This window comes from Tiliqua scincoides, chromosome 1 (assembly GCF_035046505.1).
Source record: "Tiliqua scincoides isolate rTilSci1 chromosome 1, rTilSci1.hap2, whole genome shotgun sequence".
NCBI lineage: Eukaryota > Metazoa > Chordata > Lepidosauria > Squamata > Scincidae > Tiliqua > Tiliqua scincoides.
Window position 1 is genome coordinate 124791712 of NC_089821.1, and position 18991 is coordinate 124810702.

The 18991-nt window shown below is 43.5% G+C and overlaps 1 protein-coding gene and 1 pseudogene across 2 annotated transcripts in view; one reads left to right on the forward strand and one right to left on the reverse strand.

Moving 5' to 3' along the window:
- PARD3B (par-3 family cell polarity regulator beta) overlaps window positions 1-7364 on the forward strand; it is a 540299-nt gene extending 532935 nt beyond the window's left edge. For both annotated transcript variants that reach the window (XM_066623090.1, XM_066623172.1), the window contains one exon: window positions 448-7364. In XM_066623090.1, coding sequence (XP_066479187.1) covers window positions 448-808 — 361 coding nt within the window. In that variant the 3' untranslated portion in view covers window positions 809-7364. The remainder of the gene's footprint in view (window positions 1-447) is intronic.
- Window positions 7365-17220: 9856 nt separating this feature from the next.
- On the reverse strand, window positions 17221-17340 carry LOC136637565 (5S ribosomal RNA; annotated as a pseudogene).
- Between the last annotated feature and the right edge of the window lie 1651 nt (window positions 17341-18991).

Consider the following 18991-nt stretch of genomic DNA (forward strand, 5'->3'; position numbering starts at 1 on the left):
GCAGTCAAACTGAAAATGGTCTTTTGTTTCCCATTATTGCATAGAGAGGGTAAGTAGCTTGCATCGTCAGTCCCTTGAGGGAAGGGCCTGCAGCTCATGGACAGAGCACATGCTCTGCATGCAGATGGCCCCAAACCACATCTCCGGGAAGGGCAGAGAGAAAAATTCTGCCCTGAAACTTGGAGAGCCACTGCCCATCAGTGTTGACAAAACTAAGCTAGATAGGCCAATGTCCTGACAATATTCGGCAGCTTCCTATTGTGCTATGAATGCAATAATGCCATTTGGTTTTTTAATGCCTGTGTTTTTTATGGTCTCTTTTGTTCTGACTGAGGTGGGCCAGTAGCTGGTGATGATGGTGTTTCTTAAATGCGTAGCTTTGGTTTGAATGGATGTAATGCTGGGCCTTCCCTTGACACCGCTTTTGTTTTGTTCCTCCCCTTCCAGGCACGGACCTGTAGAACCAGTGGAGTACTTAACAGGGCTTCGAGTAACATACAAAGAGAGAGAGCTTCCTTACTATCAAGGAGGCCAGCCTGCAGTTCCTCCCTCCAAAGGGAGCTACGCTCACCTGCAAGATGGCCCAAGGGCAACAGAGCTATGGTATCCTCAGTATTATGCATCACAAGCAGCAGCCCACCACAAAGGACCCCTCCGCCAAGATGTGCCACCATCACCACCTCAAGGCCACAGAGTTCTGCCTTATCATGAAATGGGCAGACCAGGCCACCACCGCATCAGTCCTGATCAGTACCAGTACAGGCATCAAGATCCAAGACAAAAAGACTCCATGACTGCAGCTGTATAGCCAAAAGTGGAACTTGTGTTGCTCTGAGACTTTTCTGATCTTCTAACTGGTCCTACTGAGCTCATCAACCCATGAAATAGGAGCCTTAACTCTGACCAGTTCACAGCCAAGACACCTTCCTTAAGCGGTACAATGACTTTTAATATCAATCTATCAGAGGAGTTTTTGTTTTTTTTAAGTTGCTTGAACATAGATGGTGATAGATGAAGGGAAAGCAGACTTCCTAAGCACACCACAAAGTGCCACTCAGGGCTATTTGCAACCACACAGAAACATGCCCGATACCCATATTGCAGGAATCTATTTTGAAATGCCAGGAGGTTCCCTTCTGAAGCCACTATGTGGCTGGCCCTTATCTAGTCGGCAAATTTTGGATCATATGCAGTGTCCCCTGGCAAGTTTACAGTGGGCTTTGTTGTGTTGGGAGTTGTGGTCACCGTTTGTTGCTGTCATATGGGAATGTTGCATGCCCCTCTCATTTTAATGCTGTCTCAGTCGTCTTTTTAATTGCCTGTGGGGGACATTTCATTTTCTATCCTAATTTTTCCCTCCATTGGTCACATGTTAAAAAACTTTTATTTTTTCTAATTACAAAGAGTCAGGTGGACAGAAACAAAAAGTGATATTTGCATAGTTCATAGAGATGTCCTGCAGTGTTGTCCTGCAGTGTTGTGCTGCAATTGGACAAGTTTCTGGAGGAAAAATCCATTACGGGGTACAAGCCATGATGTGTATGTGCAACCTCCTGATTTTAGAAATGGGCTATGTCAGAATGCCAGATGCAGGGGAGGGCACCAGGATGAGGTCTCTTGTTATCTGGTGTGCTCCCTGGGGTATTTGGTGGGCCGCTGTGAGATACAGGAAGCTGGACTAGATGGGCCTATATGGCCTGATCCAGTGGGGCTGTTCTTATGTTCTTATGTCTCCTGAAAAGACACATAAAAGGACTCATTGGGACAGTATTTTCTTACTGCATGGGGTTTTAGCCTGTTAGAGAGGGGGTGTGTGTGTGTGTGTGTGTGTGTGTGTGTGTGTGTGTGTGTGTAAAGGGCTGGCTCCCCATTGGAAGTGCCTGCCACCATCACAATTAATCATTGTAAACTAGGAGTCAGAAATAGGCAGCCCATAGACCAAAGCAGGCTGTTGAGGGCCCCCACAGATACTAACCCAAAGACAACAGGGTTGTGTGCAAGGAGGAATGGCTGTGGAATATGACTTACTGGCAGCCCACTTGGGGGAGAGAAGTGGGAGCTTGTCCACCACTCTTCGCTCTTCCTGGAAACTAGTTTCCAGTCAAGGCTGTTCCCCTGAGCAATGCTTGAGCGTTGCAGTCCTCGGTTTTTGTGCTGCAAAACCAGTAGAAGGGTCTTCTCCAGGTCCCAGAAAGGAGGTTCCGGCTCTTGAAAAGCAAAGCGCCAAACCGCAGCCTGCTGCTTGTGGCAGGAATTTGGGAGTGCAACAGTCAGGGGAATGAGGGCAAGGAAAGCCTCCAGAATAATATGGTGGGGAGATCATGGATAACAGAGAGTTTTTAAAGGAAACCAGGCAGGAGAGGAAACAATGCATTCCATTTCTTGGCAAACAGAGACACAAGAGGAGGAAAGGCTGAGTTTTTGTGCAAGTGGTGTCTTGGTACTGCCATCAGCCACAGGTCTGGAAGAGAGGTCAGAGTTGAGGGGTTGGGGTGGGTTGTTGTGATGTGCAAATGTCCTTTCAGCCCTGTAGACCAGCAGTCTCCAAAGTGGAGACCGCTGCGTGCTGGTAAACTGTGTCCCCTGTGCAGACGGCACTTACTATTTTGCCTGGGGACCTTTCTTTGGTGTTGCAGCTCACCCCCCACCTTTGCGCCGGCCAGCCATGCATGCCTGGAAATGCTGGTGCAAAGCCAGCTGGGGTGAAAGACCTGGAAGCGCAAAGTGAGCATAAAGGTTGAACAAGAGGCTCCCCCGCAGAATGGTAAGTGCCATTCATGCAGGAGAGGGATTTAACAGGGCACTGGATCCAGCCAGAGTCTGGAGAGCACTGCTGTAGATTTTGATTGGCCACCCAGTCCAATGAGGCGTCTGAAAGTTATTTCAGCTCAGAATTTTGAACAGCTCCAGCTCCAGAGATTCCGCAGTCTCTGACTCTGGCTCTATTTCAAGGCTACGTTTTAGTCCTTTCTCCATTCAAGGGAGAGACCTTGGGCCTGTCCAAGAAATGTATGAGAGGATCTGTTGGTTTTCTTTTGGTATGCAGCAAATTAGCAGGATTCATTACACAGGTCATCTCATAATTATTATATATCGCACAGAGGGGTCATCTACCAGGCACAGCCATTTATCATTTACCCTTTCTGAAATAGCTTCATTATACCAGGAGGCCCCTGGAGACTTGGCGCATAGTGAATCTGTCACACACACGCAAATGTGCATTGCTGCATTTCCAAGTGTCAGCTCTAGTGCCCATGAAAGATTCAGCCGTTTGGTATGGAAGCCACAGGGCCTCAGACTGTTCTCCTGAGCATTAGTATTCAGATAAGTAATTGCATTTTAACAAAACTCACAACCTTCAATCCAAGGCCCCTAAATAATGATGAGCAGGTTTTGAATTCAGGGTTGCATGCCATTATCCATCTCTAGCTAGGACTTGAATGGAAAACAATGAGGAGAAACTCTGTGTTTCGATGAGTACCTTTTGTAGGGAAATGCCACTAAGAAGTTATTGTCGGGAAGCCTATTAATGCACCGTCATGTAGGAAAACTGAGAGATAGCTGCATTAGAGCAATGTCTATTTCCAGTGGATAAACTTCAAGTGGCTGCTGTTTCTATTTCATGACATCGTCAGTATTTGACATAGTCAGTCATAATACAGTATTAAGTAACCAGGAATGAATTGTGAGGGATTCTCAGCATATGTTTACATTTCCCTGGAAAATACATTTGTATAAATGCCCTGAAATCTTCTTCATTCCACTTTTGAGTGGGCAGCTGATCCCCTCCCACCCACTCTACTGCAACCAAGTTTTAGTTAATATTGCACAGACACAGTGCAGAGTACGTGGTGAGGGGCTCCTCTTTCTTCATGTATCTTGTTGAACATTCAAGATGAGAGAAGATGAACAAGAAGGGGAAGAGTGAGTGGCTCATAGTGACTCTCTGCCCCAGTGATTTTCAACCTTTTCCATCTCACAGCACGCTGACAAGGCACTAAAATGGTCAAGGCACACCACCAGGTTTTCGACAATCGACAAGGCACACCATGTTGTTAGTGGGAGCTCACATCTCCCATTTGCCCTATTAATAAATGACCTTCCCCCAAATTCCTGTGGCACACCTGTGGACCACTCACGGCACACCGGTGTGCCACAGCACAGTGGTTGAAAATGGCTGCTCTACCCTAACAAAACCAGTTCAGGCAACCTTTTTAAAAAAAAAAAAAAGTGGATGGGCTTTCATCCAATCTGACTTGATCTGCGGATCCTTAATGGGAGGGACAAAATTACTTCTTCTGCTGATATATGCAGAGCATGAGGAAGAAATTTCAGAGTGTGTCCCACTTTCCACCTTCTATCATGTTGCCATCTGTCAAGCACTTAAGGGTGTTTTCAGCTTACCCACTACAGTAGAAAGTACCCACAACTCAGTTGTTATCCTTGTTGAGCTTCAGGCACATGTCGTACCTAGAGCAGCAAGAGTACAGCGTGGCTCCAGCCATATAGGATTCTTGTCAATCCCAAACTGATCTTGGTCATCTAAATGCAGCTGGTGAGAATATTTCCTGTTTGAAACTCTTTGCCTCATGTTTTGTTTCATGAACTCTGTTTTTGACAGCACAGATGTGTAAATTTGTCTCACACAGGCAGACCGGTTCATTGATATCACCTTAGGTTTGGATTTGAAGCAGCATGAATATTTGGGGAGTGGCCTTCCCAGATAAAAACACACTTTTCCCCTTGAGATGCAGCGCACATGCTTCTGTTCCCACTGCTCCCTGTCTAATAAAATAAAATATTTAAACCTTAGGATTCTCAGCTGAAGGAAGATTTGGCAGCCATGCAGCAAGTGCTGGTGACCAGACAGGCCACAAGGCACAAGGGGCAAGGTGAAACACTTAAAATGCACTTTGCTTTTGTATAAGTATAACCTATGATACATTGGATCCTGCAGGAAAAGAAACTAATGTTGATGACGGGGGTTTTATCTGGCCAGATCACAATTAAGAGGAGCTTTGGAAGATAAGCTCCTGCCTTATAAATCACTGCCTAGTAACCCTTTCTAGTGCCATTTCATTCCCCTTTACAAAGATAACTGACAGCATTTCAGGAGCAAGGGACAAATCCAAATTGGATGGAAAGAGCCTGTCTGGGTTATTTATGGCCTTTGAAGCTCATGCTCAATTGTTTCTCTGTAACCTGAAACACCCCTCTAAAACTCCCATTGACTGCAGCGGCTCCATTTGGCAGGGCAAGCAGGTCAAAAGAAGACCTTCCGCGCTGTTAATCTTGGCCAATGCCTTATTAAACAATACTTCTGCTCTTAGATCAGAGACTTTTTCTCCTTTTAGGAAAAATAGATGCAGTAAATAGATGCTTCATATTCTGCTGGTCTCCATGAAGAGAACAAAAACTCTTGGCCTGTCTTTGGGGACGGGAGCAAGAGGAAGTGCATGCCATCCTCATCAGTCTAAAGTGCCACTATTCTGATTGGGGAGTGGGGGAGGGGAGACTGCTGGCTGCTTTAATTGACTCCTAGAGGTAAGTGTGTGTATATCCATATCCATGTGCATGTGTGTATATATAGAGAGAGTCTGCTTCTCTGCAATAATGTAAAACAAACTATTTCAGCACCATATTGCAGACAAATGTGTAGCGCACACACATATCACAAGGTGTTATAGCTGATGGTTGAAAATTCACCACTTGCAAAAAAAGCTACATCCACACGAGCCGTTAAAAAAACAAGTTGCTCTTTTTTTCCCCCATGTGCCCATATGTTTTTGAATACTGTGGATGTGAAGTGGTTCTTTATTTTATTCACTAATACTTGCACTCAATTTCTGTAAAACTGTGCCAATCCAGCCAGAGAATTTGTTTTTTCCCCAGTGTGAATCTGGGTTTCTCAGATGATTCTGGGCAGACTGTTGCATTTTCAAACCAAATGCTGAGGATGTGAATCTGTATGTTGCTCTCGTTAAACACGTTTCATAGTGTTGGCCCACCCCAGGAAGAGATTGGTTGTCTACCCAGAGGCAGAGATACCTTCCACCACAGCCCCGTTTTGTCTTCACTTGTGAGAAGAAAGAGAAGGTAGCTATAAGCACAGGAAGATGAATCACACTATTTGTAAACTCCATCATCAGTGTCAAGGAGAGGAAGGGTGGATTTTACCAATAATCTGGTGCAATATTCCCCAATTCTGAATCACCACCAGCTTAACCCAGAAAAACATGAAGAGAACACCATACAGTTGCTAGGCAACTACATTATACTTTCTTCAAAGGCTGGTTCGCATTCCAAAGTAAAGGGGAACGAAGGGTGTATCCACGCAAGACTGGAGATCAAGAGAACCATTCAATGGGAAGGGCTACCAATTTCAGATCAGAGCAGCTGAAGACTTAGGTTTGGCTCACATGTAGATTTCCTGGGGAACCAAGCTTACTTAGGTATTGCATTTGGAACAGAGGTCTGGCTGAAAGCCCACTGAACTTACTGGAATCTTCAGTGTACTTTGGATCAAATTCTTATTGCAATAACCATTGCATGATTTAAGATTTAATGTAGGCACCAGCAGTTTCCTGAACAATCTGTGGATATTAAACTTTGAAGCAAAAAAAAAAAAAAAGTTAACACTGTGATCACAGCATTGAAAAGGAGGTTTTTTGGTCAATCTGAAGACCAGAGAAGGCACCTAGAAAGTTGTCAACTTCCCAGATTATGTTCAGCAACTGCACATTCCAACTCCTCTCCTTAACCAGAAACAGCTTCACATGCTGCCTACTTTTTTAGAGTGTGAAAGTACTACCTCTCTCTCTCTCTCTCTCTCTCTCTCTCTCTCTCTCTCTCTCTCTCTCTCTTTACAATACTAGGTGTTCCATACATGCTTTGGGGTGAGCCCCATTTTCTCTGTGGAAGGTGAGAGCATGTATTGCCTTCCCAGATCAGGTCCTTGAATGTAATTCTTTGTAAGAGTATTCTAACCATCTGTGCACTTACTCCAGTGCAGGTTGCTTCTAAATGCACAAATCAGAACATTTTTGTAATCCTACATTCACAAGCCATCCATTTCAGATAATTTCTGGTGCAATCCCACTGACTTCAGGAGAACTGTAATGGGAATTGCTCTAGTTTGCACATTGCTGCCCTTTCCTATCTATCATTCGGGTGTTTTCTTTAAGTGCCTGCCTATATGTTTGTGTGCATTGTATTTTTTTTTAATCTAGGCAATTTATTTGGAGAACGAAGAAATCTGAGAGATTATTTGGTACCACAAGATAAATTTCTGACTTTTTTGTTATATATCACAGTATAAATGGTAACTGATTTATTTTACATTAAAATAAAGGCTTTAAGAATAATTAAGTGTTCATTGTGATCTTGTTATCTTTTTCAACTGTGAGAGGCTCTTTGACGAAAACCACAGGGGATGCAGGCAGTTGCAATGGCTGGGTTTTTTTTTCTTTATCCAAAACTTTGTTGGACTGCATTTATCCAAAGGCAGGAGAGGGTTAGGTTTCCAGAACTGTGTCTGTCTGGTGATCACGTTAAGGGTCAAACTAGATTGGGACTAGCATGTTTGCTGTTCTTTTGTAAATAGCCAGAACGGGTTTCGTGGACTAGGACTATGCCATGATGGGCAGGGGAGTTAAAACCCTCTGCCTTGCCATGGTTCTAATCTAGATCAAAACCCCTCTTCCCTCCACCAGCTCCTGTTGACAAAAATATTTGGAAAACAGCTTCCATTGGTATCAGTGGGAGCCTTTTTTCCAGGGCAAAATAGCTGGGGGGGGGGCAGTAATCCAGATTTTGGGGGTGACAAAAGGTTAACAAAACAAAACCTTCCATAATACAGTCTTGATTCAGAGAGGGGGGAGGGGAGGAGAATCTGGCTGATATTTATAGTATGAAAAATCATCATAGCACAGAACAACATTTGACCCACAATAAATGTCTATTGAGATAGCAACTGTATTGCAAGCAAGCAAACATATTTGGATGCAAAGTCACCAGAAATCAGTGGGACCTGCCATATGCTCCAGTTGTTTCTGTTAGGAACACTCTCAAGTTCCTTGTGCCCTTCCTTGATCAACCCCTGCCTCTGTTTTGCCTTTTGGAAGCATTTCAGGCATACACACACACAAAAAAACCACAAAAAAAACCACACCTAATTAATGTGAATTATTAGGGACTGCCATTCTTCAGGCTTTGGCCCCTCCTTTGAGATCCTAGAAGCCAAAACTTCTAGAGTGGCAAGGCAGGTGCATCATTTTTAATGTGCAAGTAAAGGGATAAACATGAACACTAAGGTTCAATCCAGTGCACATTCCCTGTGTTGCAGTCAGGGGACCTGCATTTCCATACAGTTAAGTGTGATCTTGGGCCAATACAACTTTGTGGTTGGCAAAAAGCACATTAAAGCAAATCTATTTAAAAAACAATGTCCCTTTGTTCAGTGGTTTAAAAACAGCCTTGCTGACCTTTGTAATGCAGCAAGCAAGCAATCTCTCCCCCGGTGCTTATAAAGGCTTCACTGCGCAGCAGTCCCTCCCTTCACCAGGAGCTGCAGGGCGGGGGGGGGGAGGGGAGATGGAGGAGGTGATAATCACTGCCATTTAGTATTCTTTCATATGCTCAGGGAGAAGGGAGGGGTCGCTTGCCTCAGAGAGAAGCAGTTCTAAGTGACTGGGGAGAGAATGATTGGATTGTCAGCTGGCTGCCCTCTCTCCCATTAATGAGGCTATTGTTAAATGACTTTTTTCTTTTAATTTAAAGGGCCCTTCTCAGCATGTTGAGATAAAACTGCAGGTGAACAATCCATGGATAATTAGGTTATACCTGTACAGCTTTCTACTGTGCCATTAGACCAAAGAACAAGCACCTTTCGGACAAGATGAGTTGTAGCCAAGTTATTCTTTCTTGGTTGCCCAAGTGCTCTATGCAGTATTTTGCTTGCCTTCCTCCCCCCCTTAACCACTATTCCAAAATAAGAAATGTTGCTGAATGCATCTAAGCAACTGCTCTTCTTGTAGGACAACCAGATCCCTTGGGAGATTAAACATTCTTGAGTTTGTGGTTTATTTGTGGTTTTAAAGAAACCTGTGGTTAGTTTATATTGACCCTGCTGCTTCAGAAGCCAGTGTGGAACAGGCTGTCACAGGGTAAACAAACAGAAAGTGTAGCAGGCAGAGACGAACTATCAGTATGTAATAGTTTGCAAGCGTGTGTGTGTGTGTGTGTGTGTGTGTGTGACAACTTTCAATAATGGGGAAGCAGTGTTAGAAATGCAAAAGAGCAAGCCTCTGTTTTAATCTGTGAAGCACTGAAGTTGTGATTTCCTTCTCCATAAGCATGTTTAGTTTCAGAATTGCTGGTTCTGTTCTTGAAAGATATGAAATGGGTTTAACATGGCAAAACTATTGAATTTTTCATATAAGTGGTTGCTGAGTACAACTCTCTTTCTCTGTCAGCAATTTCTAACCTTTGTCATCTCATGGCACACTGAGAAGGTGCAAAAATGGTCAAGCCACACCAGGTTTTTGACAATTGACAAGGCCCACCGCACTGCCGGTGGGGGAGGGGGCTAACACCCCCCCAACAGCCCTACTAATATATGACCCTCCCTCAAAGTCCAGCAGCACACCAATGTGCTGCAGCACACTAGTCAAAAATTGCTGCTCTAAGTCTTGTCACTTTATACAGGTAACTTAGATGAGTTTTTGGAAAGCCTACTAAATTGGGGTTGATTTTTATCTATTGAAACGTTTCGAGTAATCTGAGTTTACATACAGATAATTTCCTTTCTGATCTTGTAACTTCTATTCTCTACTTTGTAATCAGTAAAGCCATCAACCAAGGTTTTTTATGTTAATGTTGTAAACCTGTCCTCTTCCTACAAGCACACTCTCTAAACACCAAGCTAAAGCAGTTGGACAGATGTAAACTGTCTGTTAGAAGTCTGCCGCTTTGCAGAATCCCTGGGTACCAAACACAAAGATTTTATCCCCTGGCAAAAGCACCACAAAAAATGCAAGTTAAATTCTAAAAGAAAATAAGGTCATGTAGCATCCAGTAAAGAGTTGATTCCACCAGGAAGAATGCGTTTCTCCCTGCATGATACGAAACAAGGGAACTAAATGATGATGAAACCGCAATGCAAGAATGCAGGAAAGTCTTCAGATCTATCAGGGTTGTGACTGGATTCATTAAAACAGATTCAGCGCTCAAGAAAATCCAAGCCACATATATGCGGAGTTTGACATTTATACCCCAGGCGCACTGCCAACATTAAGTTGGTTTCAGCACATATTAAATTATAATCCACATAGACAGCAATTTTGAAGGGAATTTCTGTCAAGTATGTTGCACTTTTAGCTAAATCTACATAGGTAGATAAAACTTTAATGCTTTAATCCCCCCTTTCCTGCTAATGAAATAAGCAGCTGGTTCAAGAACACTGAAAATAGAGGGAGGTCTTCCAGGCATAAAAAAAGATGTGGTGACCATCCTTTAAAAAAAGAGAAGCATGCACTGCACTTTAAACATAAAGAAACATCTTGTTTCTGTTTGTTTCTCAAAGCTGAAAATATGGTAGAAAGAGAACTAATCAACATTATCTAGCTGAATCTGAAGCTAGATAAAAAGTGCAACAGTAGAAAAACTATCAGAAGCAGGAACATATGGGTAGACTGTGGGTTGCGTTTCTGATCCCAATGGAAAAGGGAAGCGGTTCAACACAATGTGTAATTGCAAAACAGTCACTTTTCCACACACTGCTGTGAACACACTGCTGAACGCTTGTGGAGTAAACATCACAGAGTGAACCCACCCTCTACCATGCAGGCCAGCTCACTCTATTGGCTACCTTAGCTCAAAGCTTTTCAAAAGAGATTAAAACATGTATTGTGCCTTGCAAACAGTTAGGATTTTTTAGGGCTGTGGTCTTCTGCATGTACTGTATTGATACTGTGTTTTTATTTCCATCTAATTTTAAAATCAAAATCAATTTTGGGTAGTATTGTCAATGCAAAGCCAGGGGAAAAGAGGTCGAAGAATAAAATCCCACAACTAGCGGGGGGAGGGGGCTGTCATGTTATTTGCATAGTTTATCACTTGCTTGTGAAAAGATAACAGGGCACAACTGGTACAACGCGGAACAATTTCCCTTCCTCTGGTGTTGAGATTAGCTGTTTATTATAAGACTATTTATATACTGCTTTTCAACAAAAAGTACTTCACAAAGTGGTTTGCGTAGTAAAATTAATAAATGCTTAGCCAGGCTGCTTCTGATGACAGTGCTTGACAATGCTTTTTTACAGTAGCCATTTTATTGTTTCATCTTGTTGAGATTGTTTTAAGTACTTCTTGTAAGCTAACAAAGCAATGCACGTCTAGATTACATTCCAAAGCCGAAAGCATGCTGATTAAGCCCTTAGCCTTTCCATAACATAGCATTTAGTTTGCAGTGTTTACTTTGCCATTGTGAATTTTTGTTGAGGAGCAGTACAGAAATAGTTTTAATAAGAAGAAAATGATCAATAGATTTGGGCCCTGGAAGAAGACAGCAGTGAAATACAAACCTAGGGCCCAATCTGATCCAATTTTTCAGTGCTGATGCAGCCACACCAACAGGCAGTCACGGAGGCCTCCTCAAGGTAAGGGAACATTTGTCCCCTACCCTGAAGCTGCATTGTGGATGCAACTGTGCTGGAAAGTCAAATAGGACTGGGCCCTGAACCTATTTCCAGATAGTACTCCTTAGTCTGTGAGAAGTTCCAGAACCACTCTTCCCTTCAACAATTAAAGAGATAAACAGAAATGGGCAAGTAGCAGGTTAAATAACAAATTTACCAAAATCAAACATTTTGAATATGTCATTCCCAAAAGCGCAACAACAAAAAGAAACACCAACAAAATCAGTAGCTGAAAGATCCACTGCTCTTGATGGGATTTACATATTTTCTAACAGTGAGAGCTCACTAGTTTGAATGATAATCCTCTGCACACAAATATTTTTTTTTTACAAAATATCTTGATGGATGGACTGGGTTAGGCCTGTCAAGATTTGGGAGAATTTCTGTAATTCAAATGAATGACTTAATTTTCTCCTGTTCCAACTTATCCCCCAATAAGCAACTCTAGAATTCTTGAATTTGGAGGTACTGAGTTTGGGAAGCAACTGCAATGAGAGCAGAGTGTGAAATTTAAGGCACGCGCACAATTTATGCTTTGTGGCTGAAGTGCATCAGGCTGGAAAGCAGGCAAGCAATGATTGGCTGGAATGGCTGGAGGAACACCAAGACCAAGCAGACACCAAGACTGCAAAGTGCTTGATCACAGACACCCCTAAAGTATGAAACACCCCAGCCTCACCCTCCAGTTCTCCTCATTTACCACCAGGCTTCCCATCTTTATTTCACTCAGTGATTACTCACCAGGGAAAAACAAGAGTGCTTCTGGGGCCTGAAGGACACTGGAATTTGATAGCTTGACAGATCTTTTCTTTCTGGAAGTGCTTGACCCATGATTGTGATATAAAATACTTTATGTCTAGGACAGTGGTTCTCACGCATTCAGCATCGGGACCCACTTTTCAGAATGAGAACCTGTCAGGAACCACCGGAAAAGATGTCATGACCGGAAGTGACATCATCAAGCAGGAACATTTTTAACAATCCTAGGCTGCAATCCTACCACACTTACCCAGGAGTAAGTTCCATTGACTATTATTGTTAAAAGAATATAAACAGTAGCTTGTTAAAAGTACAGGTCTGTAACATTTCCCCAATGCAGTCACATGCCATGGTAGCATCAAGTCTAATACATTAAAAATAAAATATTGAAATGATTGGGTTCCCACCTGAAATTGTGTTGCGACCCACCTTGTGGATCCTAACCCACCATTTGAGAAACACTGGTCTAGGATAGATACTGGTTCCATTCTGGAGCTTCTTCTGGAAATGGTAACATATGTAGATCGAAATGACTTACACTGGCCCAGTACGGTTGTGCGCAGATGGATGGACTGTACCTTGCAAAAGTTCCAACATGGCCATTTGTAACTCGGGGAATCACTGCACAATCAAAAGCTCCCATTTTTGTCTCTTTCAATAAGAGGCATGTCTTTATGTATGTTTAAGGGGGCAAACAAAGACCTTACAGTGTATATGTAAGTGTCGCCTATGGCACAGAATGGTCCAGATAGGATCAAACTGACCCACTCACACGCCCAGACACATGCACAGCACATCCTGATCAAGGTAATGCAAAATGAAGAGAATATATAAAAAGAGATATATAAAAAGAAATTGCATTAGCAAAGGAATTCAGAAGTACTGGGCACTGGACTGAGATTGGTTGTTGGCCTCAACGCAACCATATCTATGTGTACAGTGAAACTAAAACTACATAAAAGACTTAAGTAGATGAGACTTTTCCCTAGCACAGGGGTCTCCAAACTTTTCGGCGCGAGGGCAGCATTGTATATCTGACACGGTGTCAAGGGCCAGAAAATACATCAATAATACACGCAGGAACAATGTGCTGAGAGTCTTTGATTGATTGATTTGATGTGATTGATAGTGGGTGGGGCTGGAAGGAGGAGGGGAACAGAGGGCAAAATTGACTTGCATAGGAAGAGGGGGGAATGGATTTTGAAAGGACTGAAAAAGCAGGGATAAATACTGCATTCAGCCACTAGAGGAGCTGGATGGAATGGAATGAAATTATTCCATTACATTACATTTGTCACTTCTAGTGGCTGAACGTGGTATATACAGATGCTGGGAAACCTATAATATACCAGGTATATAATATACCAGGTTGGAAACCCCTGCCCAAGTACAACATCATATGTGGGGAGATCTGTGTCTTGGAAGATTTATAGGCAAGACATATGCTTATTTGGAAATCAAGTGTGTACATGCATTTGTTCTGACAAGCAGCTTGTAGGAATATCCAAGGAATTGCAAGATGCACACTGCGCACACTATGCCTCCCGGCCCACCATATATTCCTGATAGGCATTTGCTAAGAAATGCTGAATTTGGGTTCATAAACGGCTTCACATCTGCTTCATTATAGCGAGTAGATAAGACTGTTCTGGAAATTTGGTAAGAATAGTTCTGTACCTTTTCTCCCCATGCTTTGATATGTCACACAATGCTGGTGTTAGTATGCAAGGGTAGGTAGATCAGTAAAACAAATTGTGTAGCCTCATAACTTTTGCTGACTTCTTTGCATGGCCAGCTTAATTTTTTAGCAACATACTGCATGTATGTAGTCTGCAGCTTGACTCAGAAACTACTGGTGCCATGAGGAATTATATACTCTGTATGTAATTTATCAGCTATTGATTTCTGCTTGGGGCATTTTGCATTCTGAATTGTTTGTTTATGAGGGTATGCCATGGCACAACAGAGAATCTTGGTAATTGGCTCCACCTCCTTAGCCTGCCCAAGAACACCAGGTCCTCCTGCCCCACCTTTCAGAAACAGAGTCTCTGGAGATCAATGGGTCCTAGTAAAAACTTGCAACTCACTTTCCCAGAAAAACATCTGCACCTGAAAGAAAATAAATTTCTCAGGGAATCTGTGCAGTCAATTAAAATTGCAAAATCAGACATTCAGTGTAGATTCTATATAAAACCGTGTCCTTTGCCTCCTTCACACAATGAATAAAAAATGATATAAAGAAGCAATGAACATTCAATGTTTCATATTTAAAATATGTTTTTGTGCAGGAAAACAATGTGGCATAGAAATAGAGCTGAAAGGTTCTCAAAGGATAATGCCAACTTCTGCAAGATGTTAGCTGCATTGTCATACAGGCTTCAAGGCAGGTTTTTAATTTTCTTTTATGAATCGCAGCGGCTGGGGTGAGCACTGCCATGAAAATTCATTAGAAGGGGGAAAAAGGTAAACTTGCATTAAAATCTGCTTCATTCTTTGCAAACTTCTTCCACTTCTTTGTGGAAAAAAATCTGCCTTCCTGCCAAGCCTCACCTGCACCAAGTGATAATCTGACCAGAAAGTCTGTTAAATTGGAGTTTCTTCTGCATCACAGCACTGCTAGAGGGTGTTCACCATCCCTATAAAAACAGAGGTAGTCTGGGAGGAAAAAAAACTATTTAAAATAACAAGGAAATAAATTTCTCACTGCATATTTGTCACTTCGAGGCCCAAATCGTTGGCTTACCCAAACTAGCAAGGAGAGAGAGGTGGCTGTTTTTCTCACTGAAGAGAAGTGTCCCATTTAGCAGTGATGTAATTTCTACCATATGAGTAAGTGGGAAAACAGAGTAAGTTGCCTAGTTTAAGACCTGTTGTGAAGTGGAGAAGATCTATTTTGGTTGCATTAGCTTTCTGGCAACCTGGGAACAGAAATACCTTCAAAGGTGGTGGGTAGACTTTAAGCTTCCAGGGGCAACTTTATTTTTTGCTAGAGCCTCAGGAGCTACCAGCACAAAATGGCAGCTTGTGCAGGTGCAGCCAGCTGCAAAATGGCAGCTTGTATGGTACAGTAATTTATGTTACGTGGACATCTCATTAGTACACTGGTCAACAGGTTATTGGAGACTCTGAGGCAAAGACCTGCACTGGACCCCCCCATGGCCCTCCCATAGCCCTGATGATGCATTGAGTGCTAGTACTAAGGGGTCTGTTACAGTATGTGCCCCATACAGCAAGGCAATTTGGTGGCTGGATAAGGCAGGCCTACCAGACTGCTGCTGTGTATAAGCAAATGTAAGCATACCTGTCAGACAATGGGGCAAGGACCAATCAGGGCAAAGTGCTGAGTCATTGCACAGAACAAGGAGAGATGGGAAAAGCTAATGCAATCCCCACCCAGGATGATGCAATGACATTCCTCAGGGATGAGGTCATGGCCTTTCCCATTGGCTGACAGGAGTATAAATGGCCAACAAGCACACTCCACTGGGTGAGTTGTAGGAGTGAGTTGCTGAATGAATCTCTGCTGGATGGATACCTGATTTACTGACCACTTGGACTGTTTGCTGGACTGCCTCTGCTTGCTGATTTTTGGAACTGCCTTCTACCTGTAAATACTGCCTGTAAATAGACTCTGGTGTTGGTACTTCCCTGGGTCTTGCCTCCTTTTTTTGGCGTCCTTCCCTGTGCTCCGAGCACCACACTCTGCAGCTGCCGGTTTGCGCTTCTGCTATCTCTGTGTTTTGCCCAATTATCTCTAACAGGGTCAGCCCAGGCATGTAGGCTCTTGGACAGTGCCCAACTGGTCTGACTCCACCCAGTTGCTCATGCTCCAAGTAAGACTTGGGTCAGATTTGAAATGGAAGCAGGAAAGGACACAAGAACAATATTTCAGTCACTGAAGTGGGTGGTGAAAAAACAGAAACTTTGGGAGTGACTTTAGATGCTGTCAGAGGTGATGGTGGCTTTTGAGGGTGAGGGAAGTCAAGCTGACCTGGTGCATGAAGGAACAATCCAACCTTTTGCCCCCCTTCTGCATGCACCCTGCAACTCCCACACCATCACTGTCTCCTGCACCCGCCACTTCTTCAAAACAACCTAGACGGGAGAAGCGTGAGAGAAGACTTCATCTTCCGCTCCCAGGCTCCTCCGAAGTGGGCGGGTGCAACAGCTTGTGGAGACAGTGGCAGTTACTGCCAGCCAGTTGTCTGGCTGTGGGGGGACCTGCAGAAAATCCCCACAACAGCATTGCCACCCACCTCAATGGTGCCCAGGACACATTCACTGCCATCAGTACCCAGCGTTCAGCAGTTGACCCAATTGTGACTTCACTGATGGGAATGGGCCATTGGTGCCTGATCTGGCCAGTGCCTGATCTGGTGGTGATGATGGGAACGTTGGGAGTTGTCACAATCAGGCACAAGAATGTAGGCAACCCCCACGCCGCTTTCTCCTCCTGCACGGCCACAGCAATCCTTGGCAGCGGCTCAGAGGGGAAGAGCAGGAGGTCAGCTGCTGCCACTCGGTTATCTTCTTGGTCACTTTCTTTCAAGGACAATGAGCAAAATGAGGATTGGAACAGCAGCAAGGTGGAAACAGCCAGGTGGACAGAAGGCTAGTGGAGGGCATTGGGTAGGAACAGGATGCCAGCCATACTCTACCAGTTCAACTGCTCCCAGCCCAACACTCAAAGCTCTGGATGGAAGTGCGAGGGTGGGTGGAAGTGCTGGTTGGTTGGCAACCTTCAGTCTCAAAAGACTATGGTATAAGCCTACAGCACCCAGTATTCCCAAGTGGTCTCCCTTCCAAGTACTAACCAGGCCTGACCCTGCTTAGCTTCCGAGATCAGATGAGATTGGGCATGTGCAGGGTAACAGTTGCTGAAGTTCTTTTCATTTTGTATCAAGCCTAGCCTGTTCAGAGGCAGTGCTTGTATTTTATTGATTACTTTAACCCATTGCTAGACTCCCCCTTGACCTAAATTTTGGGAGCCTGTTGGTATGCAGGACAAGTGAAATTTGAAATCTAATTTTAAAAACTTTGTGAAACATTATTATAACTCAGGGATCTAACATGCTTTTCTAAGTGGCAAAAGTGCAATGCTTATTTATTAAAATGCTTCGGGGGGGGGGGGAAGGAAACATGGCAAACTTTCAAAGCCCGTGTAAGAGAGGGCTTGGATTCAATCCAACAGTGGTACTACCTTATCAGAACTGGGTTGTTCATATAATGCTGCACAGCCTCTTCTTGCTGTCTTGACCCACAGCCCCTAAGGCCAGGTCTGCTCAGGCTGCTATCTTACAGGGTTGTTGTTAAGACACAAGAGGTGTGGAAACAAGGTGAAGGGGGCAATAGGTGGAAGGGATCAACAGTGTTGTGTTATTTGTTTATTTTAGGGGCTCATGGCACGCAAAGGTTGACGATCACTGCTATGAAGCTGTTTTACCTCCCAGGGGTCTGCTCCAAAACCCTGGCTCACATTGCTTGCCCCATGCAGGAAAGCGTGGGGAGGCGGGGGGAGCTGTGACAGAAATGGCGCCTGTTTGGATCTGCTTCCTAATGGAAGGACATGAAGCAAAAAAAACTGACTTGAGGACAAGGGCCACAATCCAGGGTGGAGCTGGGGTGCTGAGGAAAAGAATATTGCGCCATGAGATGCAAAGTAAATGCCTGTGTCGAATGGCTGCATGGAATCATAAATATTCATACATTACCCCAATGACGAATACTGTACAATGCATGACCTTTCTTATGTTTACAATGCCTTGACCTCAGCAGTAAAATTTTTCCATTTTTTCTTTTACACAGAAAATTCAATATTGAGAAATATGTAGAACTTAATGTTTATATTAAACTCAGATTTAATTTTGAACTACGTATTTTATAAGCGACTCTTAATATAGCTCCATTTCTAAAGCAACAAAAAATATGACCCAGTAAAAAAATCAATTTTTATTCACCTTGCTTATGATAAACTTGTAATGCAAGCCCATGGTGGTATATTTTATTTATTTTTTATTATCTATATAAAAGCCTTTCCTACCCCTCCCTCCACCTCTCTACTGTTTCAGCCAGCTTAGGCTGAAAAAGGTGAAAACATACCCTGGAGTATACTAAAACAGAAAAATTACCCAAACCAGTGATCAAAACCTAAAGCAATAAAACAATAGTTCATTTCTAGAATCGACATCCAAAAACCTGCCTCCTCCATTCCAAACTCTTTCATCCCAGCTGGAAGACAAATAGGAATATTCTCCCCCACATCATAATGGGTTTGAGGCTGGAGCCATTAAGTAAGGAAAAAAGAAGCGCCCTGTTGTTGAACCAGGCCAAAAGTCCACTTAAACCAGCCTTCTGTTGACAACAGTGGCCAATCGGATACCTCTGGAAAGATGCCCCACTTATTATGGGGTATGAATGTAACCCCTCTCCAGTGTTTTCTGCACCCCAATCAACAGCTGTTATTTGTAGCCAGACACACACTCTGCACTCTGAAGGTGGGATCTCATCAGGAACAGGGGACACCCACACACCGATAC